Source organism: Pseudopipra pipra, chromosome 23, assembly GCF_036250125.1.
Source record: "Pseudopipra pipra isolate bDixPip1 chromosome 23, bDixPip1.hap1, whole genome shotgun sequence".
NCBI lineage: Eukaryota > Metazoa > Chordata > Aves > Passeriformes > Pipridae > Pseudopipra > Pseudopipra pipra.
Window position 1 is genome coordinate 169,794 of NC_087571.1, and position 14,158 is coordinate 183,951.

General features: G+C 56.3%; 1 protein-coding gene across 2 annotated transcripts; it reads right to left on the minus strand.

The window, feature by feature from the left end:
• Window positions 1-1,473: 1,473 nt before the first annotated feature.
• ADAMTS15 (ADAM metallopeptidase with thrombospondin type 1 motif 15) lies at window positions 1,474-13,678 on the minus strand. 2 transcript variants are annotated; one of them, XM_064634721.1, is made up of 8 exons: window positions 12,629-13,678; window positions 8,314-8,446; window positions 7,598-7,765; window positions 6,889-7,172; window positions 5,938-6,115; window positions 5,659-5,840; window positions 4,906-5,081; window positions 1,474-4,475 (listed from the first exon to the last, which is right to left on the minus strand). In XM_064634721.1, exons 1-8 carry the CDS (start codon window positions 13,541-13,543, stop codon window positions 3,695-3,697), a joined length of 2,817 nt encoding a protein of 938 aa, XP_064490791.1. In that variant the 5' UTR covers window positions 13,544-13,678; the 3' UTR covers window positions 1,474-3,694. The 2 variants fall into 2 exon arrangements, with proteins under 2 accessions (XP_064490791.1, XP_064490792.1); XM_064634722.1 differs by lacking the exon at window positions 7,598-7,765 and having other exon boundaries at window positions 3,610-4,475; window positions 12,629-13,673.
• Window positions 13,679-14,158: the final 480 nt, after the last annotated feature.

Genomic DNA, 14,158 nt, shown 5'->3' on the forward strand with positions numbered 1-14,158 from the left:
CAAAAACTTTCAGTGCTGGAAAACAAGGAACTCTGAGAACCACCAGTGGGAGCATCTCATGACGCTGGGAAAAGCCACCCCTTCCCCAATGACACAGCATAAGATGCTCCATGTCATTCTTCTTGTACCAGGAGCCTATTCCTGTGGTTTCAGGCCTAATATGGATGCAGAACATCACCTGTGTCATCTGCTTGCTGCCAGGTGTCAGTGTTTGTCTCAGCCCCATTAAGTCACCATCAGCTTTCCCTGTTTAAACCAGCCTTCCCTTTGAGTAGGTGTTTCTGGCACCAGGGTTGAGGACTTTTCCTTTCTTTTCGGGTAAATACTTGGGGCTTGGCATTTTCTTGTCTCTCTGAGTGATTTTTTTAAGGGCATCTGGTTAAAAATGTGGCTGTCACCTGGTGCTGGAGGAGCCAAGGTGATGGTTTTAACTTGGTTTTCTGCTCCTGAATAGATACATGAGGGGAAAGCTATGGCTGTGCTGGGTGGAAATCTCCCTCTCTGTTCCCAGTAAAGCTGTTTGCAGTATGGGATATATTGGGGCTGAAAGTGAGCTTTATTGTGGGGGGAGGCACATGCAATGAATCCCTGAAGGAGCTGGTGAGGGGGAAGGTGCTCAGACGTGTCTGTTGTGTTTGCCTCTTTATAATGAGATATTAGGGAGAAATTCTTCCTTGTGGTTGTGGGGAAGCCCTGGCACAGGTTGCCCAGAGAAGCTGTGGCTGCCCCATCCCTGGAAGTGTCCAAGGCCAGGACGGGACTTGGAACAATCTGGTCTAGTGGAAGGTGCCCCTGCCCATGGCAGTGGGTGGAACGAGATGATCTTTTAGTTCACTCTGTGATAATGGAAAGCAAAGTGAGCTTGCCCCCCAATAAAACACACGAAATTTGCCAAATCAGTACAACATAACAGAGAAATAAGTTGCATTTGCTGGAGGAAAATAAAATCTCAGGCAATCTGCTGAGAGCTGGAGGGGGTGACATCAGGCAGCCCTGAGCTGATGTGTCCCAGTAAAAGGAAGGGCCCCAGGGGAACAGGGAAAGAGGGTTCTGACTCAGGGAGGGTGTGCTGGGAATTTCAAGAGGAACACACAGCCGTGGTTGTTCCAGGATGTGAGAGTGCTGTTTCAGTTTACATCAATCCTTTTAACTCTGTATTCTCTGACAAAAGAACAGCCTGATTTCAGCAAACCAGCCTTGTTCATTTAACATTCTGCTGGTGGTGACCCTTGGGCCTCACAGGGACTGATCCACCTCTGGGATCCTTCAGCTTGGGTTTCTTTTTTACCAACAACAAATCCTATAGCAGAACCAAGTCAGAATAAACCTGTTGGGCTTTCAAAGGTGTTGTTTTTTTGTTCTTCAATTAATGAGCCAAGGCTTTAAAAGGTTAGGTTCACAATAAGACTTGAAATGCCCTGCAGCCACCAAATAATAACTTTGGCAGGACCATGTGCCACTGGGAAGCAGGTGTAATTTTAAATACAGTTTTATTTCAGGTTGCTATTGATGCACAAACAGCAGAGATCAAGGTTCAGTATACATGGTATACACAAAGCAGCCAGTTCCATTGGCATCTCCGTCCTTTTGCTGCACTCTCAGCAAAAGAACCTCACACAAGGAATCCCTGCCCTCCCTGGGATCAAGGGTGACAATTGCTTGGTGGCTTGGAAACCAGCTGTGGGATGGCAAGACACTAAAGTGCAGCTCCTCAGAGCTCTGTCCCCAAAGGAAAGCATGGCAGGCTCGGCGGGAAAACTCTCCAAAAATGGACGGTATGTTCACAGGAATGGAGACCTGGGAGGGATTTCCTAAGAATGTTAAATCCTCTTCCCTGCTGTGCAGAGCAACCACAACATCTGCTCCTAGCTCTCTGGAGCAGTGTGGAGACGCAAAATATTATTGTGTTGAAAAAGGAATTACATCAATCCAGGGAGGATGGGCCCACAAACATTGTCATATGCAGTTTGTGAAGCCAGTGGAAAGATCTAGCAAGGGAACCCTCATGCCACCACTGTCCTGATTGTAGTCATCCTTCTCATCTTGCCCACAGCTGGAGACCTTTGGGAGCCAACCAAGGGGCACTTCCACGCTGTACCTCCATGGGACTGAGCAAGCAAGGTAAGCTCCAAGCCTTTACCTGCTGAGACAGCATCTTCTGCCTACCCAAAATCTGTGTCTCATCCATAAAATCCCTTTCTGATGATCCCAAAACTGTGTAGGTCAACCCAGATGCTCTGGCTTGCTCCCAGTCACAGCTAATTTAATTAAGAAGCACCTTCATCAGTGATGAAGCAAAAAATTAAATGGTCCCTGCTTGTTTCATCTTAGCAAGAGACCTAAACAATGGTTAAATGGTTTTTGGAGGGAGGTAAAACAGCCTCTGACCACAATGGGCACAACCACCAGAGGTACAGAACAACCACTTCCACAAGACTCTGGATTGAGAAAGTGGTTGTAGATGCTCTGCAGCAGCAAGAGGCTCAACATTCCCTCTTTTCCTGCACTACTGAACTCTACGGAGTCTCTTTGCTCCCAGGAGGGCCTGAAACCCAAATTAATCTTCCCTTTCTGCAGCTCAAAAGCAATGCCAGGCAGTTACCCCAGCTCTGCTAGAGCTCAGGATATCTCAGGGGGGCTTAACACAGAGGAAAAACATCCCAACCTGGCCCAAAGGTCAGAGGGCAGTGGGATGTCTGGGCATGGCATACTGGTCTCATTAAGCATCAAGCACCATTTCCAGAGTGGAATGAAGCACCAGTGACTGCTGGGGCTGTGTCTGACCCTGTGGTACTACAGTACAGTTGCTTGTTGCTTTTTTACAATGACAGCTCAAACTTCAGGTCCACAGTGATTCCTTTTAACCCTGAAAGCCTTCAGGTGGGCAGGTTACAAACTGCCCTGGACTGGGGTGTCAAGGAGCATCCGGATGCTCACAGAGCCCCATCCCAAAGCACCTTAGAAAACCCTCAGGCAGGTGAGATCCCACTGGGAATAACACCGGCCCTGCTACGCAAGGTTTACATCCATCAGGAGAGGAGGAAGGAGGTTAAAGAAATACAGAGTTAAGCACCATAAAATTTACACTGGTCAGGTCATAAACATGACGAGAGAACGAAAATAAAGCCACCACCTTCCAGCCTGGCCTGGGGACGCTGCTGGGACCACAAAGTCACCACCAGCGAGCCCTGGAGGCCTCAGTCCCAGCACCTTGTCAGTCATTGCATTGGTAAAATCCTTTTGATCCTGCTTAGCACGAGTGTTGGGGGAGTCAGGGGAGAGAGGAGGTAGGCTTGGCCCTGGGAAGGTGGGGAGAGGCTTCAACTGTGCAATTTAGGGGCATCTCCCTGCCTGTACATAGATCCATCTCTGGCAGTGATGATGCTCCTCGTTTCCATCTGTCCCCCCCAACTCCCATTGCCTCCACTGGTGGTTTCCATGTCAATCAGTGGCTTCGAGGTAGATGTTCATTCCCACTCTGTCTCTGAGAGACTTGGTCGGCAAAAGCCCTCTCTCCCAGGTGCGTGGGGTGTCTCAACACCCAGCTCCCTTTTTTGTCCCTGTTTTTTCTTACTTTTCCCCCCATTTGCTATGTGCTATGGACATCTCCCCATCTCCCAACCCCTGGCTGCTGCTCAGCTGCACCCAGCTAGAGGAACACCATGCCCTTCCTCGCAGACACCCCTTGACCTGCTCAGCAAGGCCTCAAGGTGCAGAAATCCAGCTCCTGCGGCTTCCTCCGAAAATTGCAACTCTCCCGGGGTAGGAGGCGCCCGGTCGGGACCAAACATTTCAACGCCCGTCTCTTGAAGCCCCGTCCGCAGCTCTTGGAGCAGGGAGACCAAGGTCCAGCTTCCCAGGCCGGGCAGGGCTCCCCACAGAGCCGGACGTCAGGGGGTCTCTGCGCTGCGTCGCACTCAGCAGCCGGTTGCCCGTAGGAATCGCGACAGGCCACCGAGCGCTTCTGCAGCCCATCGCCGCAGGTGACGGAACAGGCCTCCCAACCACCCGCTGCCCACTTGTAGGAGGGACGTTTGTAACTTGGTCTCCCGCCATCCAGGCGGTTGGACAGGCTGAGCACACTGTTGTTGAGGTCTGGCGGGGTCTTGCCCTCCTTCTTGTAGGAGGCCTTGTCCTCCTTGCTCTCCTTGGGGAGGTAGAAGGAGTAGCGTACCCGAGGAGGGGTCATCTTCCCCACAGAGAGCACCTCCAGAGTCAGGGGTTCCTGGATGGGCTTGAAGGCTTGGAGGCTCTCGACGGCGGTGCCGGTGCCGCTGTAGCGCAGGACGCTGCCCTTCACCATCAGGTCCCTCTCCACGGCCGAGACGATGAAGTGGCCATTCAGGAGGTACTTGCCCTGTGCATTCTTCAGAGCCAGGTAGTTGTCATCGCTGATCAGCCCTTTGTAACCCCGCTGCCGGATGTCGATGTTGGAGGCACCTGCAGGGATGACCACCACGAAGTTGTAGCCGTGCCTGGAAGAGAAGAGCAGTCAGGGCAGGACATCAGGGACATCATGCTACACATGACCTCAGACCCCTGCAGCTACAGCCCTGAGATCCTCTCACCCCTACAGCTGTCTCCTCCTTCCCATGAAGGCCATTTTGAATCTCCTCCCTACACCGAGTTTTGTCAAGGCTGATGTTGCACAGATACAAGCAAGATGCTTCAGCTCAACAGTTCCAGGGATTAACTCCATCATCAGGAGCCAGTAGCACATTTAATGTGTCCTGCTTCTCTTTCAGAGCCAGCCCAGGTCTCCATGTAGTGATGTACATGAGCATCAGCAGATTTTACTTGGGATGGACTTATCCCCTATCATCCTCTTCATGACCTTCCTGCATCCCCCACCCCTAAAAGCACATCTGGGTGTAGGGGAAGCACATGTGGTCACCAAACACTCACATGGGTTTGGTGAACAAGCCCGAGACTTTCTTGCAGCTCTTGTTGTCTCCTCCACAGACACTGCACTTGTCGAACTTCTTCTTGGAGCCCAACTTCCCGTCACAGCCCGCCTTGATGCATTTGCCCTGGACACAGACCGAGGTGGAGTCCGGGGAGCAAGGGGTACCATCCACAACCTGCACCAGGGTGAGCAAATCAAGCTGCTTCATTTCCCTCTGACACTCCCGAAACTCTCCCAGAGGTGGCTGTCCAACCCCAACCCATCCAACAGGTCTGAGGAGATGCCAGCAGGCACTATGTCGCCCTTTGCTCAGGCTCTGTTTTTCAGTCAGGATTTTTGGGGGTCTCTGAGAAGAGATGGATGAGGCTACATCCCTTTTCTGCTCTGTCTACAGAATTTCCTGTCCTTTCCGTTGCAGGGACACCATAACATCACCCCGCTCAGACCCATGTCCGGATGCCCACCCTGTCCTGCACATCGCTTCCCCAGCACCATAATTATCATCCTCTATTCCAGGACTGTGGGAATATCCCAGAGGCACCTTTACAAACCCAGAGGAAGACCTCTGGATCAACTCTAGCCCTGAGGTAAAGCAGACACATACAGTTGATTCATAGCAGCCTGGTGGATTCCCCTCCTCTACCACCTCATCTAACACCATCCATCCACCAGACAAAGAAAATTCATTCTTTTCCAGACTCACTGGAGTTATCCCACAGCCCAGGTGCTGACTCTGGGGGTCTCTCACCTACCTTGGGTGCCAGCACGTAGAAGTAGCCGGTGCCATTAGCCCGGCAGATGAGTTTGCACTTATCCCGGGGTGAGACTCCGGAGTATTTGGGGACCCAGGAGACGGAGGCAGTGAGGCGGTTGGTGCTGTGACTGTAGCCATTGAAAGCCTCACATTGCTCCTCACGGAAGCTCTTCCCTGGCACTGGAAGAAATAGGGATGTGGGGCTGAGTACCAGCCTGGACCTCCAGCTCTGGTTTTATGGGGTTGTCACAGCTCAAGCTGAGCTCCAGTCCCTTACCTGCAGCAGGGCAGGGCTCCAGGTTGCAGGAGCGGTACTTGACGCGGATTCCCTCACAGTAGGAGCCCCCATTGGCCGGCACCGGGTCAGTGCATTCCCGCTTTGCCAGCTGCACCCCACCGCCGCACGTCCGGGAGCACTGCCCGTAGGGAGCCCACTTGGCCCAGCCACCGTCCACCTGAGGGGATACAGGGGATGAGATGCTGCATCCCCTTCACTATCTCCATCCCTTCACCAGCAAAACCTCCAGCTGCCCCCAAACCTGCCCAGGGCTGACCAGAGCAGAGCAGCATCATCACTCTTTGAGAAATACCACAGAATCACAGAATGTGCTGAGTTGGAAGGGCCCCACAAGGATCATCGAGTCCAACCCTCAGCCCTGCACAGGCCCATCCCCAAGAGTTACACCCTGTGCCCCAGAGGATCATCCAAACCCTCCTGGAGCTCTGGCAGCCTTGGGGCCGTGCCCACTGCCCTGGGGAGCCTGTTCAGTGCCCGACCACCCTCTGGGGGAAGAACCTTTTTCTAAGATCCAACCTGAGCCTGCCCTGACACAACTCCAGGCCAATTCCTTGGAGTCCTGTCACTGGTCGCACAGAGCAGAGCTCAGGGCCTGCCCCTCCTCCGCCCCTCCCAAGGAAGTTGGAACTGCACTGAGGTCTCCCCTCAGTCTCCTCCAGCTGAACAGACCAAGTGCTCCTCACATGGCTTCCCCTCATGGCCCATCTCCATCTTTGGACACTCTATAGTGGCTTAATATCTTTCTTATATTCCAGTGCCCAAAACTGCCATAATATTCAAGGTGAGGCCGCACAGAGGATGTCCAGTTTGTCCCACATCAGTCACCTCACGCTGGGTTCCCAGCACCAGGAGGTGGAGGAGTTGCTCAGCCAGCACCCACTCGGAGCGACCCCATGGGATGTTTTTGGGGCTCCTAGCACAGGTACTCACCCTGTACTTGCTGATGTTGTGCCTCTCCACGCAGGCTCCCTTCAGGCAGAAGCGCCCATCGCCACAGCCAGTGCCATCGGCCCAGGGGAAGTGCCGAGTCTGGCACACGATCTGCCCACGTGCCTTACCCGTGCACCAGAGCTTGGCACAGTACTGCATGTAGGGGCAGGGCTTGGAGCCCACCCCGAAGGCCAGCTCACACTGCTGGTTCAGGCTGTAGCTTGTCCCTGGCAGGTCTTCGGGCAGTGGGATGGGTTTGGTGGGCTGGTCCAGCAAACAGTCCCCTGCAGGAATGGAGAGGGAGAGAGGGTCTACCAGGTCCTGGGGGAGTTGTATGGACCAGTGTGGGAAGGGAGAGTGAGGGATGGCTGCTGGAAATTCGGCCAAAGCTATCCAGGTGCTACCCCAGGGATACCCTTGAGGTCAGCTGCATCCCAGACCCATGTGACTTCATCTCCTGGTGATGCTGTAGAGCTGTGCCAGCAGCCTCAGCACAGATGTCACTGCTGAAGGCACCCCAGCACCTAGGAAGCCTGGATGGTACAGAAATGCTGCCAAACTCCCCCTTTCCTTCTGAATTTGTTTGCAGAGCCAGGAGAAGAACTGCTCTACAGCCCCCCATGTCTCCCAGTAAACACGCCCAGGGATGGACTCTGCTCCCACAGGGCAGAGACACAGGTAAGAGGACGAGGGGCACAGGAGGGCTCACCGTGGCCACTGTCGAGGAAGTCAGTGATGATGGCAGCACTGCAGGCTGACCAGGGTTTGGCCCGGTTGATCTGGATGAGGGTGGGGGACATCATGTGGTTGGTCTTCAGCTGGCCGAAGACCTCCTCACAGGCCTTCACATTGTCATGAGGCATGTTGAAGACGTGGCCTGGGGTTGCACAAAGGGGGCAGCGTGAATAACCGTGCAGGCCAGGCAGAGCAGGGCCCCCACAGCTTCCTGCAACAGGGGAAACTGAGGCACAGAGCGGTGCAGGCCCTTGCAAGGATTACAATGGCTGTGGGCAGCCCAGGAGAGCCAGTGAGCTTTCCAGTTCTTTCCCAGGTGCTTTGTGCATGAGGAAAGCACTCAGGAAAGGAAGGACAAGGGAAATTGCAAAAAGAAGGTGACTTCAGCACTCTCCCCCCTCCCTCCTCCTCCTCCTCCTCCTCCTCCCAGCTGTGCCCTCTGCCTGTTATTTCAGGACTCCTGAATCCTGGAAACCCACTGTGGTAGCAACCACAACAGCAAAGCCTTTTGCTTCCTCAGCTACCCTTTTCCACCCGGCTTGGGTGCAGTCTCGTGCCCCGAGGTGGAGTTTTCCGATCACCCAACACCGGTCATTGTCTCATCTTCCAGAAGACGAAACCAGGGTTATTTTGAGCCCTGCCAGCTCCTGTAATTCCTCCCAAGAAGGAGAGGAGAGCAGGGAGCCTTACCCAGCTCATGGGCGGTGGTGAAAGCTGAGGGCAGCCCATCGTCCTCGATGACGGAGCAGCTGCGCTTGGGGTCACACATGGTGCCCACATCTGCCATCCCCAGAGTGTCACAGGTGGTGGCACCACATAGGTCCTGCCAGGCACAAAGGGTAGAGGTTAGTTCTGAGGACGGCACAGGTACTACAGTTCCCCATCCGCACCCCGTACCTGGTACCCCAAGGGGCGCTGCTGAGGGGGAGAAAGCACAAAGGGATGGAAATCACAGAGGCAGGAAATTTGAATCCTGACCCAGACCAGGCTGCAACGGTATGTTTGTATTTAACCCTGGCACCAGGGGTGTGTCTAGCATCCTGCTGTGCCTTCAGCAACAGCTTTTCCCACCCAAACAGCTCCTCCAGCCAGGGCGGAGCTGGTTTCAGCGTGGAGAAGCCAGTTCGGCTCCCATCTTCTTAAGTGTGAGCTCAAGGACCAGACCCAGGTGAGCGGATGGGAATACATCTGGCCTTGGACCCACAGCTGACCCACTTCCCAACCTCATTTCTCAACTTTTTCCTAGGAAGAAGAAGCCACTGGTCCAGGGCCAGAGGTTTCCAAGGCTAAAGGAAGTGCTCCTGCCTCTCCAAGACACTCCGCAGCCATCCCTCAAGGAGCAAGCAAGAGGAATTAGCCCAGCCTTCCACCCCCAAACTGAGGACAGCCTGACCCCATACAGATGCTGCCAGGGGAGAGGATGGAAAAGATCTTGTTGTAGGTGAATCTACCCTTCTCCAGGATCCAAAGGTGCTTGTGCAAATAAAAAGTCCATTTAAGACACACCGTTGCTGCAGCTTGGTAATAACCTTGCCCTCAGGTGCTCCCTTCCCCTGCTGGGGTGCATCAGTGTTTTGAGAGGGCTAGAGCACCATCCCCATCCCTCGGTCCTGTCCCAAAGTTGCTGGGGAGGCTACACGGGGTGCAGGGAGCTGCTTTCCACATGAAAAGAAAACGTAAGGGACTCAAGGGGTGCTTCCATGCTATAAATAAGTGTGATTCATGCTCAACGCTCGCCCAGCCAAAGAGCCTGGGCTGCTCAAAATCCTGCAGGAGCTACTCTGCCAACATTTCCAGCAAGGTTTCCAAGCTGAAAGGCATTCCCGTGCAGGCAGGTTCAGCTGCGGGTAAATAACAGTCCTGATGACTTCAGAGAGCCCTGGCCAGGGCTGAGATGGCTTTAGCAGGAGACCTGAGGCACAGGCAAGACTGTGATTTTCAGAGAGGTGAAGAAATGTCTGGGTCTGGGCTGGTGGTGGAACACCCCGTCATACAAGTGGGTTCAGCACTTTGCTCTGCAACACTTTCCCCATCAGCTGGGACCCTGCTTGCATCCCTGATCCCACCCCCTGCCTCAGTGCTGGCAGGGACAAGCAGGTCCAAACCCACAGCCCCATACAAGGCCACCACCAGTGGGCATGGGGTGATTAATGGTGCTGACAAGCCCAAGCACAGGGTCCCCAGCCCCAAAACACCACCAAGAGCCAGTGCCATCACCATGCTGAGCTAACCCAGGGATGCAGCTGGCCCAGGCCCCCCCGCCCATGCTCTCCCCAGCGCTGGGTGTTTGGGGGTAAGGAAGGTGCATGGGGAGGGATGACAGAGCATCACGGGGACAAGGTGGCCGCTCTTTGAAGAGTTCCCTCACAGGCGCAGCGAGATTTTGGCTCCCGGTCTAACACCTGCACTGACACACTGACCCACTTCTGGCTCTGAACCTCGCCCGCTGGGACACACGACAAGCAGCTCGTCACCGGGTATGCCCTGATTCCCCCACCACGACCTCCTTGGGGCGGCCAAGGGACGCCAGGCAGCATCTCTGGGCTTTAATGAGGGGTGCTGAGCCCCATAAAACACCTCCTCCAGCCTTGCTGGGCATAAGCCTGCTCAGGAGGAGAGGCAATGCAAGGATGGAGCTACAGAAGGGAGGAGAGAGAACTGGAAGAGGTTTAAGGCAGGAAAGTGTGCAGAGTGCCGGCTCTGCCTTTGCTCACCATCCCTGATATCCTCTGCTGACAGCACAGACACGGGGAGGATGCTCAGTGCCCCAAAGGGCTGCAGAAAACCTGCTGAATGCACCATTGGCACTCTCCTGACAGCTTGACTCTTCCTCTGTGGGACCTTCCTCATCCCTTTTCCTCATCCCTTGTGAACTTCAAGATGTTCTCCAAGTCAGCTGGGAGGATCCTTGTGGCTTGTGCATTAATTCACCTACTCAGAGACCAGCTCATAAGCTCTCTCTCCCTTCCATGGAGGCTTCCTGTGGGCATCCAAAGCAACTCCAAAAAGCTGAGCCTTGAGCTACAGCATTTCCAAACTCCCCTGCAGCATCTGCTACACTGCAGTTCCTTCATGCAGCACCCCTTCGGTTTTACAGCACAGCAAAGATGTTCAGCAAACATCTGTTGGTCCAGGATGGGTGGGAAGAATGGCTGAGCTCTCTGCTGTGCTGTGCAAGAATATTTCCAAGAGGCAGGAGGGCAGCTGAAGGCTGGATGCTCTGCAGGACCCTCCAACAGCACCAGCTCGGGTGGCTCAGGACTGAGCTCCCCAAAGGCAAATCCACCATCCAGCACGACTGATGTTGGGAGGGAGCAAAGCCAAGCAGGAAAGGACAGCCCCATTCATCAGCAACTTGTTGACATAACTGGAAACTGCCTATCAACTGGGCTGGAGGTGAAATTTGAGTCAGGGGCTTATGTAACAGCTTTTTGGCAGGGAGATAAGCTTCAAGGTTTCAGGGGACCACAGATGGATGCACTCAAGAAAGGCAGATGTCTCATCGATCGTGTGCCTGTGCACAGAGCTTGCTTTGGGATTTCAAGAATGGCTGGTTTAGCAATGTGTAAAAAATGCAGCCTAGCCGTGATCGACAGCTTTTGGATCACTGGGACCGGCTCTGTCCCACCTGCGGCTCTGGTGACCTCACCAGGTTCCCACCAGAGATGGAGCTGGCTCATCCCTGCAGGGCTGTTAGCAGTGTCCACTTCTTCAAGCCTCCCCATGTAGGCAGGAGCTGCTCCAGCAGCCGGGGCTTCAATCCTGCCTGTGCTCCCACAGGATTCACAGCTGGCCCGGGGCAGGGGGACAAGAAGAGGGGAAGGACAAGGTCTTGCACATCCTGCACAGCATCACTCCTGCTCCAGGGCCATTGTCAGCCTACGCTGACCTCAGCCTAGGGACAGCTGAACTGAGCGGGATGTTATATCCTTCCCACTCAAAAGTGTTTGACTTGCAGAGATGTTTTGGGAATGGTCTCCCTGCCATTGAGAGGAGTGCCTGACCTGTCCCTAATCCAAAAACATCTCGGCAGGGCTAGTGAAAGGAGAAGAAGCCTTTGCTGCCAAAGCCTGCTGCAGCCAGGGTAGGATGTTACTGTACTCTCCAAGCTGGGCTCATCCTCCTCCCATCCCATCAGTGATTTCGGGATGCAGGCACTGAATTGATGTCCACGCTGGAACAGGACCACAAGGAAGGAGGAGCATTGGAAGTAGGTTGTTGGAGCAGTATCACCCAGTTTGTGGGGGTGGGAGGAGGCAGAGTTCATCCCACACCCCACATTGCCTGCAGAGCCTGTGCCAAAGGAAGCTCAAAGCCCCTCTCCCTCCACAGGGATGTGTCCAGCCCACAGCAGATGTGGGGAACGCTTTCCCCTGTCCCCCCTCCCCTGTAGCACATGGCTGTAGCACTGGCTGAATCTCTGGTGCTTCACTTCCAGCCCTGAACCGGGTCCATGCAGCGCAGCCAGCGTGGAGGAGAGCTCCAGGTTCTCAGGAGGACCTCATGCATGAGTCAGAGGAAGCAGGGAGAGGTATTTTTCTTGGCAGGTGGCACCAGAAGCTCTTCCCAACTGGGGAGGGGGAAGCGGGGCCATGTTCCTCCTCTTCTGGGTTCAGCCCCCTCATTTCAGAGTGGTGGCTGCTGGAAGCCAGAGCTGCAGGGCATTGGCTGCCAGGAGACAGGGGATGAAGCAGAAGGTTTCTCCCCGTGGGGCAACCTGTCTTTGGGCGCCTCCTGGCCTCATTCACCCCCTGGCAGGGATTGTTCCAGACTGCTGGCCAAAACCTGCCCAGGGGACAGCAAGGGCTGGCTCCATGCCTCTGCTCCACCCCACCACAGCATCTGAGAGTGGGGGTTCCCTTGGGAAAGGGGAATCGGCCAGAAGCACAACCTCCTCCCTCGTGCAGCACCACAGAGGTAGGGTGCAGATGGCAGAACGCCTTAGCACAGTGCAGGGCTCCTTGAAATGGGGGACAGTTCCTCCGGACCACCCCCCTGCACCCACCTGCTTGGTGAAGAGGATGGCGGTGTCCCAGTACTCGGGGTGCTTGTCGCTGACTTTGTTCCACTTCTTCTGCCAGGCGCAGAAGTTGCGGAGGGTAAGGGCGGCGTTGCTGGTGACCTTGGGCCCTTTGTCATCCTGTCCAATGAGGAGGAACTTGACCACGGAGATCTGAATGGGGTTACGGATGCTGGGGTGCTTGTAGAGGCGGGCGGCTGTGGCCATGAGGGTGAGCAGGTAGTGCTGGAGGTCATCCCTGTGGAACTTCACCATCGACTCGTCAGCCACCACCAACGTCTCCACGTAACGTGGCACCGAGGCAAAGCGCTTGGCCCGACCCCCTTTCTCCCCCGCACGCCCCCGGTACTTGTCGAGCGCCTGCAGCACGCCAGGTGTGAGCCCGGAGCCCACGGCGCACCGGGATGCTCCAGACCCGACGGGGCGGCCGGGGCTGCGGCGCTGCAGGTGATGGACTCCTCCGGCCGCCCCCCCCGCCAGCGGGCTGATGAGGTACTCGGCTCCCCGGTAGCCGAAGGCCCCCCGGAGCCCCCCGCAAAGGCTGAGGGCGGCGAAGGACTCGCGGTCGGCGTTGACATCCCCTGAATAGAAGCAGTGGCGGAGAGCGGGGAGGGGCCGGCCGGCCGCCCCCAAGTAGTGAGCGGCGAAGGAGGGCGCGATGAAACGGGCGTCGGGGGAGAGGTGGAGGTAGAAATCCTCCCCGAAAGCCGAGAGCTGGATCACCACTGCCTGCCCTCCCCGGGGGGGCTCGGCCGGCCCCCCCCTGAAATAAGCCGGCCCGTTGATGTCGGGGTCCAGGCGGAGAGGGGTGACCAGCGCAGTGTCGGGGTCTGGGGGTCCCCCCGAGGGCAGGCTCAGCCCCGGGGCGCCCAACAGCAGCAGTGGCAGCAGCGGCAGCATCGTCCCGGCGGGCTCAGGCCGGCGGCATCGGGGTTCGGGGGAGGCGCGGGGGGAGAAAGCAGGACCCGGCCCCCCCCTTCCTCCCTCCTCTTCCTCCTGGACCCGCGGAAGCTGGAGGGAGCGGAGCGACCCCGCCAGTACCTGCCTTGCGGGGCGCGCCGGGGTTTTATAGTGAGGGAGCGGGGGGAGCGGGGCGCGGCTTGGCCCCGCCGCAGCCACTCCGGGGCGGGGGGCTGGGAGCGGAGCCGAGCGGGGCCGCCGGAGCAGCCGAGCGGGGCCGGGACAGGACCGCGCTCCGCCCGGGGCTGCCACCACCTCCCTGGGGCGGAGCGGCGGGGGGGCGGCACCGCCGGGGGGTGTGGAATGGTGGGAGAGGGTGGGGTGGGGATGGGGTGGGATGGGATGGGGGCTCGAGATGGGGTGGGATAGGGGGTGTGATGGAATGGGGGGAGATAGCGTGGGTGGTGGGATGGGATGGGATGGGATGGGATGGGATGGGATGGGATGGGATGGGATGGGATGGGATGGGATGGGATGGGGGGCGCGGATGGGGTGAAATGCGATAGGGGGCTGGGGTGAGATGGGACGGGGGGTGGGATGGAATAGGGTGGAATG